Source organism: Schistocerca americana, chromosome 8, assembly GCF_021461395.2.
Source record: "Schistocerca americana isolate TAMUIC-IGC-003095 chromosome 8, iqSchAmer2.1, whole genome shotgun sequence".
In the NCBI taxonomy this organism is placed as follows: domain Eukaryota; kingdom Metazoa; phylum Arthropoda; class Insecta; order Orthoptera; family Acrididae; genus Schistocerca; species Schistocerca americana.
Window position 1 is genome coordinate 429,065,503 of NC_060126.1, and position 22,997 is coordinate 429,088,499.

The 22,997-nt window shown below is 38.6% G+C and overlaps 1 protein-coding gene across 1 annotated transcript; it reads right to left on the reverse strand.

Moving 5' to 3' along the window:
• Positions 1 to 8,654: 8,654 nt before the first annotated feature.
• Positions 8,655 to 21,681, reverse strand: LOC124544620 (deoxyuridine 5'-triphosphate nucleotidohydrolase-like). The gene is made up of 4 exons (XM_047123220.1): positions 21,447 to 21,681; positions 21,176 to 21,312; positions 20,951 to 21,096; positions 8,655 to 11,523 (listed from the first exon to the last, which is right to left on the reverse strand). The coding sequence occupies exons 1-4, from the start codon at positions 21,545 to 21,547 to the stop codon at positions 11,467 to 11,469; spliced, it is 441 nt and encodes a 146-aa protein (XP_046979176.1). The 5' UTR covers positions 21,548 to 21,681; the 3' UTR covers positions 8,655 to 11,466.
• Positions 21,682 to 22,997: the final 1,316 nt, after the last annotated feature.

Genomic DNA, 22,997 nt, shown 5'->3' on the forward strand with positions numbered 1-22,997 from the left:
CAGCTGTACTGCAAATACTGCACTAACTGAGTAATTATCTGAAAAACTAAGTGAAGATTATGATTTAGAAGAAGAAATTGTAATCAGTCAGTGGGTTAACACAGACAGGGCAGAAGTGATCAAACAGTCGTATCAGTGTTGAAGACTACATTTCTTTATTGGTTAGGTCATTGGAAAAGCTCACCCCGCATTCGTTTATAGCAAAATCCCAATCGGCAGCCTTTAAGAGATTGAAAGAAGACCCATCACCCAAAACAGCAATTATTGTGAAGGGTTTCAGTGAAAATTATTCCTTCGTTATACAAAATGAGATCCAAAGTTACCACTGGAATAGAGGTGGTTGTACTCTACACCCAGTTGGAGTTTTTCTAAGAAATGAGGAAAACAATGTTTTTGTTTCCAACCAATGTTTTATTAGTGATGACCAAGAACGTGATACTGGTTTTGTTAACTTTGTACAAAGAGAAATTACAAAGTGGCTGTCATCACATCATACTGACATTGACTCAGTTCACTACTTTACAGATGGTTGTGCTGGGCAGTACAAAAATAGAAACAGTTTTAAAAATTTGACTGAACACTTGAAAGACTTTAATTTGAAGGCCCCCAACACACTTTTTTTGCAACAAGTCATGGGAAGTCAATTTGTGATGGCCTAGGAGGAACTATTAAAAGAATTTTAAGGAAAGCTAGTCTACAGCTTTCAGACAAAGAACAAATAATGACAGTAATCGATGTGTGTTCATTTTCACTTTATTGACAAAAAAGAAGCTGACTTGCTACGGTTAAAACTAGAAAACCGTTTTTCAGCAACCCGAACCTTCCTGGAACAACGAGTTTTCATAACTTCAAACCACTTCCAACAAACAACCTTGAAATTAGAAGGCCTACAGATAGTGTAAAGCCCTCCTTACTCTTTTCTTTCCATTCATCTTCTGATTGGGTTCGTGTTGAACCATCCATAAATAGCTATGTGGCTGTAAATTATGATGTTAACTGGTACTTTGGACTGGTAAAAACAATATTCAATGATGAAGAAGATGCAGAAATTCTATTTCTACATCCTTCAGGACCAGCTGCATCATTTTATTGGCCTGAAAGAGAAGATTCTTGCATAGTGCCTTTGGAGCACATAGTCTGTGTAGTAGACGCACCTCAATCAAGCGGCACTGGACGAATGTATTACTTCAATAAAGACTGTATCAAAAGAACTGAAAGCTCTTGGATGAAGTGGAAAAACAAGTTGAATCAGCATTAATGTTTATTAAAAAGACAAAATTACTCAAAAAATTCAATGTTTCAAGCAATCAGTTGGGTTATACAAATGTGTCGTAAGTACACTATCTTTGTACATAATTCTAATGTAATCTACTATAATTAATAAACATGTTACAAAGCCATCATTATTTTTGTTTTATCAAGTAGCCTATATGTTTAAGAGTAAATTAAAACAAATTTGAGCATTCTATCAGGTCTGAGACTCTAGATATTGCAATTCTTATAAAACAAAACATCCGTTAAAAAAAAGAAAAGAACAAAATACATATATATATTTTTTTCATAGAAAATATTAATATATTTTAATAGTATCATTTTTATCTTCAAATATGTATAATAAATAAACTTGCTGCAAAAATTCATGATGTTATCTAGAAGAGTTTTTAAGATAAGCAATTTTAAAGTTTTGAATACAAATTAAATTTACCATTTCGGAAGGTTCGGGAAACACAAAACATAAAAACTTAAAAAATTTATAAAAAAACTAAGAGATACAGCAAAAAAATTTTGCAGGTGTTGTCAGGATGGTATTAGAACCATTTGAGCCAAATTTCATGAAACTCTAAGGAGGTGGGCGTAAAATTTATTTTTTATTGGGTGATTTGATGTGGAATGACCCCATTGTTTTCATCAACATGGTCAATATAGTTAACATACAGTTATTTCATCCCAGTTACATTTTCACTGTTGGCCAGTGCCTTGTCAGCTTCTTCAAATGATCACCTGCCATTACACTATTACACTATGTTTGAAACAAGTAATTAGAGTTCCAATTTTGACAAATGTGTCCTCAAGGCCTTGTACAGAGGGCAATGCTTTTTCATAAAGTTTAACATATGATGCACTTTCACTGAGAAAACAGACACTGCTGCCTTTACCACATTTGCTCCACTGTGTGTCCACGGTTGTTACTGTATCATGAAGTATTTCAAACTGCTAAAAAAGTTTTCAGAACATAGGAAATATAGTCTGAGGTATGGCATCCAAGTTTGTGGGGACCTAATGACGAAGTAAAAATATTACAAAACAACACTCTTCGGCATCAAGTTTAGTCTCCCGCAGGGAGAGTATCTGACTTAGTTATGAACAGTTTTATTATATGCAAGCATTTCTTTTATGTCTATTATTTGTGTGTGTTAGCTGCATTTTTTTGAATTCTGCTTGTTCCTGCAAACACTTCCTGCTGGAATTCCCATAATGGTGACCCCACAATGAATGGCAGTGGCTGCTTCAATGTATGTGTACTTTCCAGAATGAGATTTTCACTCTGCAGCGGAGTGTGCGCTGATATGAAACTTCCTGGCAGATTAAAACTGTGTGCCCGACCGAGACTCGAACTCGGGACCTTTGCCTTTCGCGGGCAAGTGCTCTACCAACTGAGCTACCGAAGCACGACTCACGCCCGGTACTCACAGCTTTATTTCTGCCAGTACCTCGTCTCCTACCTTCCAAACTTTACAGAAGCTCTCCTGCGAACCTTGCAGAACTAGCACTCCTGAAAGAAAGGATATTGCGGAGACATGGCTTAGCCACAGCCTGGGGGATGTTTCCAGAATGAGATTTTCACTCTGCAGCGGAGAGCACTTGCCCGTGAAAGGCAAAGGTCCCGAGTTCGAGTCTCGGTCGGGCACACAGTTTTAATCTGCCAGGAAGTTTTTTATGTGTACTTTGTCAGCTTGTGCCCCCCCCCCCCTTCCAACACTAAAGCTGTCCCTTTGTTACCATCTTTATGAATAACTTGGACAACAAGGTGACTCCCACAGTGACTTGCATAATGTGTTCTACCATCCAGGTCATCCTACATTATGTGCAAAAGTGACATTCTACTGTTTTGTACCAACTACAACAATGATGAACATTTGCAAGAAAAATGTTAATAAATTTTGTCCACATGCGCAACTTCAGTGATGAGTTACACATTTTCTCACAACAACAACACAATATTTCGCCAACTACTTAAGGTTAATATAGCAGACCTCGCAATTTTACCGGTCCATCTGCATCAGGTACAACCCAGCCAAACCTGCTTGTAACCTCATGCAGTGCTCAGACAGCTGGGTCATGCAAGAAGATTCTTGGGTAGTGCCTGCACTGCCCATGGTCCATATTTACCATTGTCCTCAGTCCACATGTCCCAGCACATGAATCAGAAAATTTCTGTGGAGCACATTTACAACCAAGTATTCACCCTCAGCTAATGCCCTTCCAACTGAAATGCCTGGTAACATAGTTCAAGACTGTTTATTTCATACTACACAGCCATGGCATCTTTGAAGAACCTTGTAAATTTGTGGTCCTATTATGCATCATCATTAAGCAATGTAATCAATGATGGCACACAAACACCTCCGGCCAATGGCAAATTCTGCGCCATGGTGGCAGTGTTGCTCCACCGACTCACCAAGACATCAGAGCAAGAAGCTGCAACAAGTTATTTACAAAGTAAGATTGATCACTAGGACACAATTTCAGCTTTGGGAATATGTCAGTGCATCGGCTGACTCAACTCATACCAGACAGCATATTATATATGCTATGGTTCTTCAAACTACTGGCTCAGATACTGTTGGCAATCATCTCACACGAGAGCAAAACAATGGGATGGAAATTAGACCTGAGACTTAGCTATCCTACAGCAAAGACAATACATGCACAGGACAGACAACGATGACCACTGCCAGTCCATTCCCGCTGCAACATGTTGACACACACACACACACACACACACACACACACACACACACACACACACACACACACGAATGACATGGCAAGAGTGGTGGCATTCAACCAGCCCACAGCTCGCAATAACATTCCTCAAACAGCTGAACTGATGTGACCGCAGTTGTGTCGGTTCCATGCTAACTTTGGTGAATAACAACACAAATGCTCCACACTGTGCAGCCACCGAAGCGCAAGACCCATTTCTGAACACAGTTCACAACAAAATTCCCTACAGCTTAAATGTGTGGACCAGACTAGTTTTGCCCTGTTTTTGAGTGACAGTAGTAGACTGTATGTGTTAAGACAACTCAACAAATGAATATTTTGTGATCGGCAGTGGCTCAGAGGTGAGCATCATTCCCAGAGGGAAACCACCAATAGGGGCTTACAATGCCTGCTGTCCAACCACATGTTGAAAAGTGACTCTACCAAACTGTTCAGAACTGTGTTGCAACAGAGTTCAGCCTGCACGAGAATCTTTCACAGTAGTTTCTGGTTGCAGATGGTTGAGAGCTGGTTTTGGGCATAGATTTTCTCTACTGATGTCCTCTCTTTTCAAACCTAACCCGAGGTATCTTTAAAGGCAAACCAACAGTGGAGAGTTGGCACCTGGTATCACCAGCATTCTGTTGCCACAGTCTCAGGCAGTTCTGGGTGTGACTATTCCAAGAGCACTTACCTCAATTTACACTTAACACCCGTCTGCAACTGCGTAATGACTATCAGACTTTAGAATCAGAAATATGACAGGCAACAAGTTATAAAGAAGTGAGAAAGAAGCTCAGGCTATGCAACAAGAATCTTTTAATTGCACATCAAAATACTTTTGCTTGCAAGTCATGTGCATGCCACACAGTGCTCAGTGTGAATGAGACATCACCTGCTGCGATGCCAGCGGTTATCGCATGTATAGCTGGGATGTACCCCACCGCACATATTGGTCAGTACAGTTAACTTTTCTAACAGCTTGAGTGTGCCACCTACGTTTGTGCGCCCCCTTACCCACTTCACCCAAACACGTGTGGCACTTAGAGGTGTTCAGACACGACACTGTGCACAAAATTAATACTACACCAAGTTGCCACAAAGCACAGACTGGCACCCGACGGACCACACCCAGCTATAACTACTATCAATGATTTACTGCAAGCTCTCATGACAAAGTAGTCAAATAGTACATTTATTTTGCGTGCGCACTTACCCACGAAAGACGGAACATACAGATTCTGGGATCATTATCAGGTCCCCAATGTTCACACATTGTACCTGATAGTTACAGAATTTTGAACATCCAAGACTTTACTCACATTTATCAGGTGCTTCCGTGTTTAGTGTAACAAGCTTACCTGCAAATTCCATGGCTACTGAGGACCTATCTAAAACAGTGATAACACCATTTGGACTGTACTAATTTTTGTTCATGCCATACCTTATGTAAAGTGCACCCCATTGTTAATATCCTCTTCAAGCTTCCATTCTGTTACAAATTTTTTGACATCTCTACAAGAACATGAACATATTACACCAGAGATACGCAAGTAATGGCCCACAAAGGGTTTTCATGTGGCCCACCAAATCAGAAAAATCAACCTTGAACCGAAGGAAGATTGGGTATAATGCCCCGTCGATATTGAGGTCATTAAAGATGGAGTACAAGGTCAGACTGTGTTAAGAATGGGGGAGGAAACCAGCTGTGCCCTGTCACAGGGACCATCCTGGCATTTGCCTGGACCGATTTAGAGACACCACAGAGAATCTAAATCTGGATAGCCGGACACAATTTCGAATCATCGTCGTCCTGAATCCGAGTCCAGTGTGCTAACTTTAAACTGAGATTTCCTTCACACATGTGACTGGTGATTTCTGCTAGGACAGCCACACCAACACGAGGTGCTATCCAACATTTTCGAGACTGGTGCTGCTATCTGTTGAAAACCTTAACTTTGGACTAATGGTCACCATCACCCTCAAAGTAGTTCCCATCCGCATGTACATACTGGTCTCAGCACGTCTGCCTCTGGTCAAATGTTTTCTAGAAGTCCTGTTCTTTGAGGGTGTTTATCACTGTCAGCAATGCTTCTTGAATCCTCTCTAGAGTGTCGAACCGACTGCCTTTCAATTTTAGTTTTGGGAATCGTGGTGTCTCAAAACATCACAGTAGTGCGTGGAATTCACTATTTGATTGGGTGGGACAAATTCTTTGTGCACAATTCCCTTGGCATCGAAGAAAACAATCATGCTCTTCACCTGTCTCGCTTTTTTTGGGCCTTTGAGTCCGGGCTCTTCCACTGGGACGATTGTTGCTTTGTCTCTGGGTCATAACTGTAAATCCACCTCTCATTGTTGGCGATAACCTGTGACAAGAAGATTGGCTCATCAGATGAGGTCCGGCAAAGGTCTGTGCACACTTCAACATGCTGTGCCTTCTGATCGGCAGTCAAGATCCTAGGCACAAATTTTGGGAAGACACGATGCATGCCCAATTCATGTCAACATTCGTCGACATGTCCATAACCAATACCCATATCACCCGCAAAAGGTCTTTAATGGTTCGACATTGATCCACACGAACTAATTGTTGAAGTTTGGCAACAATGTCTGGCGTTGTGCGGCTAACGAGCCTTCCAGCGTGAGCATCATCTTCGACGTCTGTAAGGCTGGCCCTGAACTGAGCATGCCACTCAAACACACGCATAAGGCTCACACACTGTCTCCCAAACACTTATTGAATCATTGCAAGGGTTTCCGTAGCACTTTTCCTGAGATTCACACAGAATTTGATACACACATGCTGTTCTGTTTGCGGATCCATTGTAAAATAACCACACACAAAACACTGAGTATTACGGAAATCACTGAGGACATGCAACATGTCCTCCCAGCCGAATGCCACTCTGCACACAGACTCGTCAGATATGCAGCTCTCACCAACTAGCGGTGCAAAGATCTTCTACTACTCCTACTTTCCAGGTGGCAGCATCAGTCCCAAAAATTTTGGATTCCACCTCATATACACGTGCACTGTAGTTTGCACTCAACATGGTGACTATAGGAACTACCATAAAGATATTTTCCATTTACTCACTGACATGCAGTCAGATTACACTATCGAAGACATTTAATACTTAGACGTTACCTGACTTTTAGTACAAATCTTAGTCTGCTGAAAATTTCGATGTATGAAGAAATTTGCTGGGAAAATGTTTTCTGTATTTGGGACTACACATATTTGCAAGTGAAGTTTTTCTAGCTCTACCAACAAGAGTAAATACAGGCCCCTATATGCTCTTAGACATCATCCCGCAGGTTATTTGACAAGCAATCTTTCTGTTTACTTTTAAAAAATGTAGGAAATTGTAGGATACATCTGTCAAACTTATTTTAAAATTAAACGTTCTTCCAGCTACAGGTATGAAATTAGAACAAAAAATAAATTGATTTATTGGTAGTTTATGCCTTTCTGAACTGTAATGTTAACTAATGACTGCAATTATTTTACAAGGTGCGGTCCTCTGCTTCTACAATGTGGCTTCAAGCCAAAACAATTGCCCACCCCTGTCTTGCACTCATTTTTGAGAGCCTTGAACATTTCGGAGTACAGATAGATGACATTGGAGTGCCAACTTCCACAATCTAAAGTAGCATTTCTGATATACTCTGTGAAAATGGGGGTTCAGCCCATGACCCAATGTACGGAACTTCTGTTATCTCCCACAAACGAGGAATTATGAGTTACAGATTTATCTCAGCTTAATAATTTCTACGGATGTCACTTCTCCCCTACTTGTCCACCTGTTAAAATGCAATCCCAATATTGTGACCAGCTGGCACAATGTAGAGGTGTAGGTGTGTATTTGTTCTGAGAACTACCAAGTTATCTGGTGTATGCTTGTCTAACAATGCTTATGCCATTCGATGAGTGGTCTTCTCCACTCCTGAAGTATTTACATTTTGCCAGAACTTCCCTTTTTATAATTAGGCTAAATATTTGTTATGTAAAGAAGCTAAGCAGTTTGTGTTGTCATAGATTAATGTGATGTCACCACCAAGAAATATGTACTGAGTAGGGAACAAGTATTACTGTTACTTAAAATTTTGTTCGACTCCCATCGTTGCGAGTTTCCTGACTTATATGTGAGAAACGTAATACAGAAAACATGATGATTATCTACCAAGGACAATGAGAATAAATATGTATGTGAAAAATCTACTTTGGTAGTGCTGTGTGGACTTATTTAAAATTTACCCATTGCACAAAGCAACCATTAACATGACACAGAAGGAGACTAGAGGCATTTATCCATGTGACAAGGCTAGTAAACTTGTTCCTTATTGTAATTCAAAATAGCCTGCTCCTCGAAGTCAAGAAGCCTGTTTCATAAACACATCCAATAAAGCCGAAACACCCGTGATAATTATGCACTGAACATCAGTCGCACATCCGACAAAGCGTTACATTTTCATAAATATTTAACACTTACATAAAACATGTCCTTTTTGTTTGGACATACAGAACACTCAAGCATACACAAAATCATCTAAACATCTGCCTCTCACTCATGTTTATTAAAACAGACTTTGCTACGAAATTAGAATAAAGAAATGGGAATAGAGAGAATATTTAGTTTTTTGTGCATTAATACAAATTAACGTATTGTGCTGAGCCATTCTTTATTATCAAACAACACAAGGAATAAGACAAATTCAACAAACTTCACAAAACACAATAAAAGTTTTTGATAACTTTATAGTTTTCATAAGGATGTTACACACTTTGTAATTATGTGCGAGATTCAAACGAGATTCAAACCTATGTTCAGGAGTTAAAGGTTAACTGAACTATTACATTAACACACACACTTAAGATATTTTTCTCTGTACTGTGTGAGTTAATGTGGCTGCTGTAGATAGCTACATTCACAGATATGGATGAAGTAGTAAAATGCACAGTTAAGAATAATTTTGTTTTCACAACTAAAATTCTCATTTTTAATTAGTAATAGTACACAGTTTTGTTAGTTTGAGTAAAATTCAGCTGTTATTGCTTTGCAAAACTCCATGAAATATAAGCTACACATGGAGTCATTTTGAAAACTGTTCCTAAAATGAAGATAGGGTTAAGTGGACCAGTAATTTTTGAGCTGCAGCAGATTGTTTCCATTAACCCCAAAAAATTGTTTATGGAAGAAAATAAATTTGATGCAAATGTGAAATAAATTCACATTTATAAAATTTGCACTTTCAATATGAAAACCTTTTCTTACATTTTATTTTAGAAAAACCTAAAAATTGTCTACGTACAACACAAAATAGGTTATATGCTGCAACAGACCTGGAAAATGTTTTAAAATCAATAGCAAATGGAGAGACATCAGACAGTCAAGCTGCAGTGCATGCTGATATTTCTCTTATTACATTGAAACACTGCACTGGGAGATTCAGAGCTGCAGGAGATACCTCAAAATTGAACTTTTACCCTCAGAATGAACACCTGCAAGGTTTTTTTTTCCGTTTGTATGGATGAAGAGCATATGGTTCAACATTCATGACAGCTGACCAAAACTTACTTTTGAATCACAGCAAACAGAAGATTTAAATTGGAAAAATATGAAAATGGCAGGAGAAAACTGGCTCACTGCTTTTTGGAAGAGCCATAATCCGACACTAATGACACACAGCAAATATTGAACAGTGGCTGTATTCCATGATAAATTGTGAGATATAAAAGCAAGATTTTTAATTTGGCTCATGAGATGTTTACAATCTTGATGAGACAAGAGTGACGACAGTTCACGTGCTGTTTATAATACTGACCAAGAAACGTAAGTCAAGTGTCTTCCCAGTAATTTTGCGCGTACGTACGTGTGTGTGTGTGTGCCCAACTGAATCTGTAGTAGCTACAGGAAAAGTAGTGCAACCTTTATTTGTTTTAGGGAAGTGGAGGAGAAGCCAATTCAAGGGGATGAACGATGCATCTGTATTAAAGTATTTTGTGAAACATGCACCAAAATTAGTCTGGACAACCATGAGACACACAATACTGATACCTTCAATTAAGTTTAAGGCAGTGGCATTCTTTTGTTAGCTTTTCCTACTCACAGCAGTCATGAGATGTAGCTCTTAGATTTGACAGTATTTGGACCTCTAAAGGCTTTTAACAGTGCATGCTCGTGATTTCACACGAACATCAGCCAATGCAATGAGGGTTAGCATACATGATGCTGCACTTTTTAAATGTACTGTGTCCTTTGATATTTATGATCTTTCAACATCTTTAAAGACTAGTGTCAGTCGTACTGAACCGTTATGTTCAGAATATATTTACCGAACTGTTGTGTTATGTAACAGACAGACCTCTACCAGTTCAGTAAGAAACAGCAGTTTGTTCACAGGAACACGAAGCAAACATACATGCAAATGACATGTCAAAAGATCAACCTACAAAATTAGTGCAAGTTTGGCCACGTCCCAAGATTGGTGAAACAATGACAAGTAGTAAAAAATAGGAAAACTGATTTTTTACCAGAACACCCCTTGAACAACAAAGGCAACAGCAGGACAAGATCAAAGCCATTAATAAAGAAGCACAAGTTACACAAGGTAAAGTATTCCACCAAATGCCAAATACTTGAAAATAAGCAAGCAACTTAAAGACTCTTATGTTCAGTATATTGACTCCTCTGTCACTAATCTGTAAAAGGATGCTGAAGAAAATGTTTAATCAGTACAGAAAGCTGACTTCGCCGTAATTAAAGTATGAGGAAAAACTGCCACAAGTAGTTGCAATTATGTTGTTGAAGTCATTAAAATGTGATGGCTGCTGTGAAGTTAAATTTTAGAATATACAATAGCAGTTGCTATTACAAAATTTGAAGCTGCAGAGGAAGACACCACCATTGTTTCTCCATGTGAAATAATTGTCAAACTATCCAATCCAACACAGGGCATGTGGGCTTGACATGATATCTGTTGAAGTCAGTGTGCACTAGTTTTGTTACTGCCGTGATTTCTCCCCATTCACGCATCGAACTCATTTGCCAATGTTGCAGCATGTTTTCATATGTAGTGTGCTGTAGTTTATTTATTTAACAGAAGTCCACGTAACCCCAACATATAGTTAATAACCATAGCTGTTATGTTGTCGAAAATTAAGTTAAGTTTTTTCCAGTTCTATAAAATGAGTAATGTGTTAATAAAATGGAAAGATTGAATTTTTTTGTACTTGTTTATCACAGATGCATGAGTAAAAATTTTACAAACACATCTTTAATTTAAAACTTCAAAGAAAGACAAAAAAATGTGTCCAGGTAATCCTTATTTTCACTACTTTTAAACATCACAAACAAGAAATGCATTTAAAACTATAAAATACTGCACTGAATAAACAAATCCAACGTAGACAAAACAGATCAGAAAAATTACCACTTAATGTAAGGATAATGCACTGACTGCAGAAATGGAACTTCATTTTGTGCCTGTTGAACCAAATCCACCAGAGCCACGATCAGTATCTTCTAGTTCCTAGAAATAATAAATAGTCTTAATATTAGCTTCAACAAGGAGTGAGTTTCAGCTATGAAATTAATTCTTGTCACAAATAACTGCAACACATGAAAATACACAGTGGACCATGATCTTGTTCAAACAAGGAATACAGAAAAGTTCAGACATGTAATTTAAATAAATAGTTACATTCCGTCCTTTATTTTGCTTCGTTTGGAACAAAAAAACCTGTGTGACATAGCAAAGAATTATGCCCTAGAAGATAATTTAAGAATACTGCAAAGAAAAACCAAATTTTAAAGAATAAATAGGGAAAGTATGTTTATTATGTTTTCTAATTTTATGTGCCACTGATTTTATCAATTTCTGATGTGTGTATCTCTCTCTTCCTTTCCTTACACAAATGTGTGAGTTGTTAAAGTTCTGCATTTTACAGTGAAGAAGTATTTAGGATTATTGTTAAAGAACACCAATAAAGAAGCCTGCATTACCCATATAAAACTTCAGGACTAAAATCTTTTATTCAGGCCCTTAAACAAGAAATTTAACAATCATTGAGGGCCATTTCGTTTTTTCACTTGACAATGGGCAAATGACGAAGAATAGATTTGGCCAGACCTGCAGGTTCTACCACCACAGTAACAAATCAACGAGACCAACATATGAAGAAATCGCACAACTGATGCAAGGTGAGCATGAGCAGGGCTGGGAGAGAGGTTGGTAATAAACCTATGATCATCTCATGGTGACCGACCACCACAAAAAGTAGAAACACTGTCTCTGTAAAGACAAGAGTGTTTGTTTACTATGCACATTTTCAGTTTTTGTTTTGTGGAATCACCATCCGTGGTAGTGAACAAAGTGAAGCTTTTATTCAGAATAAGTGAACAGTAAAAATACTGTATAAAATACATATTGGACATCTCACAGAACATTATGAAGCTAGTACCAGTACAGATATTGGTGATCTTGCAGCTCTAGAAGAACGAAATTTTAGACCTTTAGCTGCTTAACACCTGTAAGCAGCTAAAGGTCTAGATTTCATTATAATTTCACAGAACATCTGTTAACAACCGTTGAATTCTTACACTACTGCTGCTGTTATCAGTAAACATCAATATAAGGCACAAAATTAATTTTCATATAGTGTGTCTCCCAGTGTTCCAAGTGATGTACTGTATTACCTGTTTGTTTTACAACTGTTGACGGCAGAACACAGAACTTAGCTTTGTTTACAAACTAATGGGCCCAAATGTGTCCGACAATACTTGACAGTACACGAACGATGCACGTGGCTTAGCATTGTACAGTCACATTACTGTCATAGTTCATTAATACCGCTGTGTCTCCTTAATGTCTGCTGAAATGGGACACTGATTGCACAAATATATGTAATCCAAGAGCATGCTCAGACAGAAAAGGCTGGATTAATAATATAATTCTGTTCTGTTTGTTGTTGTTGTGGTCTTCAGTCCTGAGACTGGTTTGATGCAGCTCTCCATGCTACTCTATCCTGTGCAAGCTTCTTCATCTCCTAGTACCTACTGCAACCTACATCCCTCTGAATCTGCTTGGTGTATTCATCTCTTGGTCTCCCTCTACAATTTTTACCCTCTACACTGCCCTCCAATACTAAATTTGTGATCCCTTGATGCCTCAAAGCATGTCCTACCAACCGGTCCCTTCTTGTCAAGTTGTGCCACAAACTCCTCTTCTCCCCAATTCTATTCAATACCTCCTCATTAGTTATGTGTTCTACCCATCTAATCTTCAGCATTCTTCTGTAGCACCACATTTCGAAAGCTTCTATTCTCTTCTCGTCCAAACTATTTATCGTCCATGTTTCACTTCCATACATGGCTACACTCCATACGAATTCTTTCAGAAATGACTTCCTGACACTTAAATCAATACTGGATGTTAACACATTTCTCTTCTTCAGAAACGCTTTCCTTGCCATTGCCAGTCTGCATTTTACACCCTCTCTACTTTGACCATCATCAGTTATTTTGCTCCCCAAATAGCAAAACTCCTTTACTACTTTAAGTGTCATTTCCAAATCTAATACCCTCAGCATCACCTGGTGTAATTCGACTACATTCCATTATCCTCGTTTTGCTTTTGTTGATGTTCATCTTATACCCTCCTTTCAAAACACTATCCATTCCGTTCATCTGCTCTTCCAAGTCCTTTGCTGTCTCTGACAGACTTACAATGTCATCAGCGAACCTCAAAGTTTTTATTTCTTCTCCATGGATTTTAATACCTACCCTGAATTTGTCTTTTGTTTCCTTCAATGCTTGCTCAATACACAGATTGAATAACATCGGGTAGAGGCTACAACCCTGTCTCACTCCCTTCCCAACCACTGCTTCCCTTTTATGCTCCTCAACTCTTATAACTGCCATTTGGTTTCTATACCAATTGTACATAGCCTTTTTCTCCCTATATTTTACCCCTGCCACCTTCAGAATTTGAAAGAGAGTATTCCAGTCAACAATTTCAAAAGCTTTCTCTAAGTCTCCAAATGCTAGAAATGTAGGTTTGCCTTTCCTATTGCCTCACGTGTTCCAATATTTCTACGGAATCCAAACTGATCTTCCCCAAGGTCCGCTTCTACCAGTTTTTCCATTCGCCTGTAAAGAATTCGCATTAGTATTTTGCAGCCGTGACTTATTAAACTGATAGTTCGGTAATTTTCACATCTGTCAACACCTGCTTTCTTTGGGATTGGAATTATTATATTCTTCTTGAAATCTGAGAGTATTTCGCCTGTCTCATACATCTTGCTCACCAGATGGTAGAGTTTTGTCAGGACTGGCTCTCCCAAGGCCGTCAGCAGTTCTAATGGGATGTTGTCCACTCCCGGGGCCTTGTTTCAACTCAGGTCTTACAGTGCTCTGTCAAACTCTTCACACAGTATCATATCTCCCATTTCATCTTCATCTACATCCTCTTCCATTTTCATAATATTGTCCTCTAGTACATCGCCCTCGTATAGAACCTCTATATACCCCTTCCACCTTTCTGCTTTCCCTTCTTTGCTTAGAACTGGGTTTCCATCTGAGCTCTTAATATTCATACAAGTGGTTCTCTTTTCTCCAAAGGTCTCTTTAATTTACCTGTAGGCAGTATCTATCTCACCCCTAGTGAGATAAGCCTCTACATCCTTACATTTATCCTCTGTCCTGTAGAGAAGTAAAGCAGCAAGGTTTGCTAATACGATTAGAAGAAGCTTACTGGAGAGAGTAGCAGCTGCAGTAGAAAGGAGTGTAAAGACAGTGTGTAATGTTATGAACGATGTTAAGAAAGCCAGGCGGAGTGGTCAGAAAATTGTGACACCTAGGAAGAGACAGGAAAGACATGAAGTGTCTGACAGTGCATACATACTATACTGTCAGTAAATGTTGGCAGCAGAGTGATACCAGGTGTGAAAAATGAAATTTGTAGACAAAGAGCAACAGTGGTTCATGTGGGAGGAGAAAAGGGGTTAACTGATCGTGCACAGCTCATCTATGGAACAGTTGCAGGAGCACATATACCAAATATTCGAGGTAGAAGTATTGTGGTGTTATTCATGAAAATAAAGCGCGTAACACTTCTCGTTAAGCAGATACACAATCAGGGCTGACCAAGCATAAAATTCCATCCAGTGTGGATTTAACATTCAACGAGCTCTTAGAAGTTGTGAAACAAACTCTAGCGAAAATATACAGCAGATCGAGTACTAAAAGAATCCGGGAAAGGACTTACAGCGTTACGCCTTCCACTCGACAACTGTGATCTAAACCCCACCGACCTTACCTGGAATTTAATGAAACAATGTCAGCAATGTTATCCTTTCCCAACTTTATGGCTGCAATACAGAGCATTATGAAAGACAGCTGGAAAATGTGTGAAAGTGAAAACGTACTGACAAATACTGGCTCAGACACACACCGATGGATGAAGCTATTGTGAGCTTCATTATTGGATTTCAAGCAGAGTGTGACAGTGAAATTTCATTGTGAGGTTCTGAGGATACAATAGATCAGGCAGATTCGGACTCTGCAGATACAGCAGCTTCGGGCATCAGTAACAACTCTTTAACGAGTCAGCAGTTGAGGCAGAATGGTGTGCTTGAAAATGCTGGTGCATTGATTAAAAACAAAAACAGAATAACCTGTCTACTTGATGTGTGATGTGGTCAAAAATTTATTTTTCTCTGCAAGATTTAATAATATAGTGATCAGAGTCTCTTCAATAATTAAAAGTTAACAGCACCCATCCGACAAGACTTGAATCAACAACCTCATTCACAGTAAGCAGACACATTACCCACTGCACTACTTCAGCCGGTGGTAGGTGTTCTATTTTAATGGTATAGATGCTTGCGTGAAATACTGAAACTTTATTTTGGTCCATTACTTGCAAACAAGGGGGCACTGGGGCGAATTGCTCCAGGATGTGATACCTGGAACCCCAACCTACACAAACATATATACGGTTTCAAAAGTCAATTGTCCCCAGTAGAGACCTCTCTCTGGTAGGTATTAGATCATACACCAAAATCTCTTATTTTCATTTCCTATGTTTTTCCGTAAAATAATCTATTAACAGTGAATGTATTTTTATCTGCTGAACGTCCAGGTCAAGTTATTAGATCATGAAACAGCACCTGTGTGAGCGGTCCAATGCTGTTGCTCGAGCGGCTTCACAAAGACTGACGCTTTCTTAACAAAATCATTACTTATATAGACGTAACTGTTTAGTCCTTGTGCTCCCAGTTCTCGGTTGGCGCTACCAATCAGAAATTTTTTAAGTCCACTGTCTGGGTGTTATCCCGTTGCGTGCTTGTTTACATACCATACAGCATTGTATGCAATACGATTTACTCATCTCTCTATTGTGGAACTCTGCGATCTGGTATGGATCCCACATACTTGAGCAATATTCTAGAACCGGCCACATGAGCGATTTGTAAGTGATCTCCTTTGCAGATTCCTTTTTTGTGCCAGTATTCTACTAATAAACCGAAGTCTGCCACCTGCTTTACTCACGACTGAGCCCATGTGGTCAGACAATAAATCAATCTGGACTATTGTTCGGTCAATGCTCGGAAATTTTGTGGAGCAAATCACGTTTATACCAGTACATATCCCTGCAAAATAACCAGGTATTTGTATGAGTTGGCCAATTCCAATAGTGACTCATTGACATTGTGGTCATAGGATATCACATTTTTCATTTTATTGTATTAGTTGGCCAATTCCAATAGTGACTCATTGACATTGTGGTCATAGGATATAACATTTTTCATTTTATTAAGTGCAAAATCTTACACTTTTGAACATTTAAAGCAAGTTGCCAACCTCTACACCATGTTTAAATCTTATCAAGACCCGACTGAATACTTACGCACCTTCTTTTAGATGGCACTTCATTATAGATAACTGCATCATCTGCAAAGCCTGATTTTACTATTATCTGCAAGGTGATTAATATACAGTACAAAGAGCAAGGGTCCCAGCACATTTAAGGTGCTAATAATGTGAAATTCCTAGCATTACGCATTTGTAACACAGTGCATTACAAGGTTAATTTAATTTTACATAATACTAATAATAACAATTATTATTATTTAGAGAATGTCACAGAAAATAACACAATAATAGGGCCAACCTCGAAACCCACCATTATGGGAAAGTGTTTTGGCGAACACCTTGAAATATTTCACGAACCACAGATTGGGAAATGTTGCATTGTAAAACGGGCAATTAAAACAAGAAAGAGTTCTATATCTAGTAAACTTAATAAACAAGCTTTAATGTGGTATCTCACAGAGGAACATTTAGCTTTGGCCAGGAGCATGTAGAAGAACTGTGGTCGAATTTAAAAGAATATTTGAACGAACTTTAGACAAGACACATGCCTACTGGAAGAGTCCATGATGGACAGGCCCTCCACAGTACACTGTTACAATTCAAGTGCCCACATGTTTGCAGCCAGGCACCCACAAGCAGAGGCAGGCTCATACACATCACACAACAAGACACAAACATGGTGTGATGGGGCTGCCTGCCAGGCAGCCTACACTTGCTGACAGATGATCTGATTGGAGCCTGTGCCCCATGGACAGCAACCAAATAGCCTGCCTCCATGGCACACTCTCCAAAACACATCTATAGAAACATGTATTATTGCACAACAAGAATAAAACAATACGAAGAGCAACAGACACAGAAATTCTATACGAAACATGTTTTGCTGTCATAATAGTAATGTATGAAGCATTCAATGACTACTGCAGCAGAGCTTTATTGAGCAGAATCAGGAGTGCCAAACTACATTTTTAAACGTTCTCTTTTTAAAAAAGGGTAATCCGAAAGTACCGTGCGAAATCTCAGACGAATGAAAATGTGAGTGGTATACAGGCTGGATGAAAAACAGTCCAATAGGGTCAGAGCAGCATAGGGGGCACGTAACTGAGCAAAATTTTTCAGACAACCATAGATAGGTAGGCAATTTACTAGTTCAGAACTACAGCTGTAGAACATCAGCCAATCACTGACTTAGTCACTTCCGTGTAGTGCTGAGGAGGCAAGCGCAGTAGTTGCCACCATGTGTTTGGCGTGGGTACGACACCACACGGCTGACTGACCTGACCACCACATGTAGTATCATTGTCACAGATACTACTACAACAACACTGCGCCAACACAAGGTTGGCAGCCCGTTGTCTGCCGAGCACAGCGCACTCTAGCGGGCTGCGCAGCTCAACGGAACTGGAGTGTGTCTTGTTCACCTCTTAGCTAGATTTCAACCTTGGCAGACGCACTTTCATAATCGGCCCTCAGCAAATTCTGTTTGCATTGTTTCTCTGAGGAGGGCCCATCAAGGCTTAGTCCCTGAGAATATGTTGTATTAGTTTATGGTATTCCATGTTTCGAGATTTAGTCCCTAGCCGCAGCTGCAGTCCTACAAACTACTGAAGATAAGTAATTTTCTTTGTACTATGTGTTTCTTGAATAATAATCCTTCTCTCTAACAGTGTGCCGTACCGCATATTATTGCAACCTTGACTCCTTCAGCTCCTATCAACTCTGCCTCCTACTTATTTGCATTTAGAAACGAGTTGAAAACACCTACGCGTTTTGTGCCTCTAAACAGTGAGACGCAATACCACACTTCAAGTTTCAATCACTGGTGGCACCAGAAGATTAACATTTGGGCTTCAGAATCAGTTGTACAATAAATAAGAAATTACTGGCAACTGAAACAGATTTTTATTCTATTAAGTTTCTGATTTAGCCACTATAGCACATCATGTTATATTTAGTTTTCCCTTTCAATTGGACATAACATAAAAATGGACATCAAGGAAAGAATAGCAGTGGGAATGAAACTGCATGCGTTCCCTCAGAGACATGCTCGGCTCTAAATCGATCTTACTGAACATTAAGATGAAAATCTACAACACAGTACGGGTCAGAAACGTGGAGCGTGACTAAGCGAGAAAAGGAAAAACTACTAATACTTGAAAGAAGGGTAATGAGGAAGATATGGGGACCAGTTTTAGATAATGGAGAAGGACTAATAACGAGGATATCTACCTTCTGATGCGACAACCAACTATCCCACAGAAGATAAAGAGCAAAAAGAATACAATGCGTGGGCCATGTAGCCCATATCAAATGGAAGATAGGTGAAGATGGCACTAAAGGGGAAACCAAACACCAGTCTGAAAATTTTTACCACTTTCAAAGCTATATAGCATCAAGCAAAACTCTGAAATTTTTTGCTCACTTACTTGTAAGCAAGGCCCCCCACCACAGTTAATTGCACCAACAACTTCTTCCCATTAGAATTCTGCACAACAATTTAAGATATTTCTCTTATTGGAATTGAAAGTAGGCTTTAATTTCACAGATTTGAACTTTATTTCTAAGTTGAGTTTAACTGGCCATGATAGCAAAAAAAATTTCCTTTGAGATATCACATCTGTCAAACTCTGCGAACCATCAAAGTGCATGGGAAAGAGTATGCCACATTTTGCAAATATTACAGCTCCCCACAACTGCATTTGCAGATGGATCTTTTTTAATCGCTTATATGCCTCCGTGATTAGTCTAACCCTGTCTCTATGGGGTTTCACTGTAATCCTAGATTCATTGAAGTTCACTGTAGAAGCTAAGCAGGTTTTCATGGGATAGTTTCGTGTCTATCCTCAGAAGTCTGCCAGTTCAGTTCTTTCAGCATCTTTTTAAGTCTCCCAAGGATCAAACAAACCTGTGACCATTTGTGCCATCTCTCTTTTTAATCCAATATCCCCTTTAGATCTATTTATTGTATGTCCCCACATTGAGAACTGAGTCATTAATTTAATACATTGTTTTAGCTTTCTCAAAATGAACCACATGTTACAACATTATAACTGTGTGTGTATTTTAACCCTATAGACAAAGAGAGATTACTAATAAAATAGAGATGAAAGTTGCAAAATGCTTCTTTGTAGGTGTGGCCAAACAAATTTTAGGCAGGAACGGAGGTTCCAACTACATTACCAATACATGCATTGTACTCTTGAGGAACTGCCATACAGCTATTTTATTGCAAGAATTTCTGCCACAAACAGACTTTTTTTGATGCAAACAGATGAAGGCCTACTTGGGACAAATAGCTGAACACCAGTTACAGTGAAGCTACAAAAATTTGGATTTTGTCAGTATAATGACAAGAGAATTTTGTTACTCAGGGAGGCACAAAATTGTGAAAATCGAATATTGTTAGTTTTATAAACAATACTGAAATTTACTATTTCTCGATGCTTCTGCCACAATTGGGCAGCTTATTGTTACCATCCTCGTACACCATACTGCGCCACACTGTGTAACCACCCCAGGCACATTTTTAAAAACTAGATAACCATGACCCTTTTGCCTGTTTACACTGCAATGTTTGTAGAATCCACAGCCAACAATAAAATGTTGATATCAAAATCTGAATTTTGCACTGAACAAAATATACAGTATTTTCATATGTATTGTTGCTGAACAGCTGCAAAGCCCTCAAGCCATCGGAGTCTAAAGAAAATTTAGCTGAACACTGCAACCAATAGTTAAGACACTGGCAAATCTTCCTATCACAGAAGGCCAAACCATATTGTTGGAGCAAGTAGTTCTTGGGCTTGAGTGACCAAAATACATTACCTGAAAGTTTACATCCATAGAATGTACATAAGATTTAAGTTCCAAGTAACAATCTTGTCATACATCTCAATTGCAGAGCCAAATGTTTCAATTTTTATGAACTAAGTCAACAACATGGATGAAATAAATACAGTATGTTAAACGCACCGCAAATTTACTACCATGACTACAAAACATATGAAGCTTTAGGTAGCATCTGTCTCAACAATATGCAGTGCTTAAGCTGTCGATAACAGATACGAAACGAAAAATGATACCTGAACTTCCTCCAGATCCGGATAGAATATCTGTTCACATATTAGCTGTGCTATTCTGTCGCCACGCTGAACGTTGAAGGGCTTATCCGAATGATTAAAAAGAACAACGCCAACATTTCCTCTGTAGTCCTCATCAACAACACCAGCTGTAACATACGTTGAAGTTTTTTGTAACTGATCACTTTGATGCTGTAACACAAGAAAGAGTGAATTTCTGCATACTACCTCCGACGTCAATGTGATGTTTTAAAGCTAGACCTGAGCGTGGAGCTATTCTCCCATAGCAACCTTTAGGTAGTTGTATCTTAATATCAGTTTTTACAAGTTCTTTTCCACGTGGAGGGATAACTATATCATATGCACTGCAAATAAGATGTGGAAGAGCAACGAATTAGAAAGGTACAAATGTGATAATTAAAAATACTCTCTTAAGAAATTACTGTAAAGCAAACGTCTTTACTGCAAGAACACGAACAAGGGCAACTTCCATACAAACCTTTTCAGGTCATATCCTGCTGCTGTTGAAGATTCTTTCGAAGGAGCAAATGCATTTTCCGTTAGCTTCACAAACCGGAGTGTTGCAGTGGCAGTAGGCATCTGTCAAATTATAGCGTACAGTCAACAACAAGATTAAAGTCTTTATGCACAACGTTCTCGGTCCTGTGCGACTTTCACCTGCAGCTTTCGCGCGTAAACAATTCTTGGCGCGTTCGGCACAAAGAATTCATATAACGTCTGTTGCCGCCGTTTTAATGCCAACTTTCAGATACGAAATGTTCCAGCATTTATTCTTGCAATAATCGACCTTTCCTTCTTGTAACAAAACAATACAATCATTGCAGATGCTTAGAATGTTGCCTTCAGTTAAATTTTAAGTACACATCTACTGTATACATATATGAAATTACAAAATTCAATTTCAGATTCCGTGTTTTATATGTCAGAGCTTTAGCTCCGCCTCTTGTAGGTAGCGTACTATTAAACTATTGATTGTTAGGTTATTCACATTCGTTAATGTTTTAATATTTGTTCGTAAGAGAATCTTCATTTTTAGAAGGGTTATCAACAGTTTATTTTGATGTCAAGCGTTTTTGGAGCATCCCAAAACGATATTGTCAAGATCTCCGTTGTCTTCTGGATGTTCACTGCATGTGTGAGAGTCTGTCATTCCAATCCTGTAGAGGTGTGGGGGGAAACATACGTGTCACAAATCTACTAGACAGTTTAGAAAACTGGATCCAACTAAATGGGTTAAGACTGAATATTGGAAAAACACATTTACTACAGTTTAAAACTAAAAATTCTAAGATAAATGAAATTAATATTACCTGCAGAAACCAGGAACTGAAAGAACCAGATTGTGTTAAATTTTTAGGAATATATTTGGACCAAAATCTATCCTTGTCTTCACATATAGAATACTTGCAAATAAGTTAAACAGCCTGACCTTCGCTATGAAGATTTTGTCATATTCAACTAGGATGGAGGTAAGAAAAGTAGTTTATCACAGCTGTTTTGAAGTTGTTATAAGATATGGCATTATCTTTTGGGGTAATACAAGCAAAATCATTAAAATATTAAAATTACAAAAATCAGTTGTTAGATATATGCGTAACACAAGACCAAAAGAATCTTGTCGCCCACTGTTAAGAAATCTACAAATTTAAAGTGCCCCTGATTGTACATCTACGAACCGATTATTTTTGTGTACAGTAACCTTACGTTATTCACAGACAATTTTAAGCATCAATACAGCACTAGGAATAAGACAAACTTCATGCTTCCTACTCTCAGGTTAAAGTTATATTCACAAACCCCAGAATATATGGGCATGAAAATCTACAACATGCTAACAAAGAAACAAATAAACAGCATGTCGCTAGGGCAACTGAAACCAAAGCTGCACAAGTTATTAGTGGAGAAATGTTATTACTCCGTAGAAGAATTTATGAATGATGATGTAGAAGTCTGAGCAAGGAAACATCACCTGTAAATTAAGCTTAGCAGTTTTGTGTCAAACAAATAATTGTAAAAATATGTTCACTAT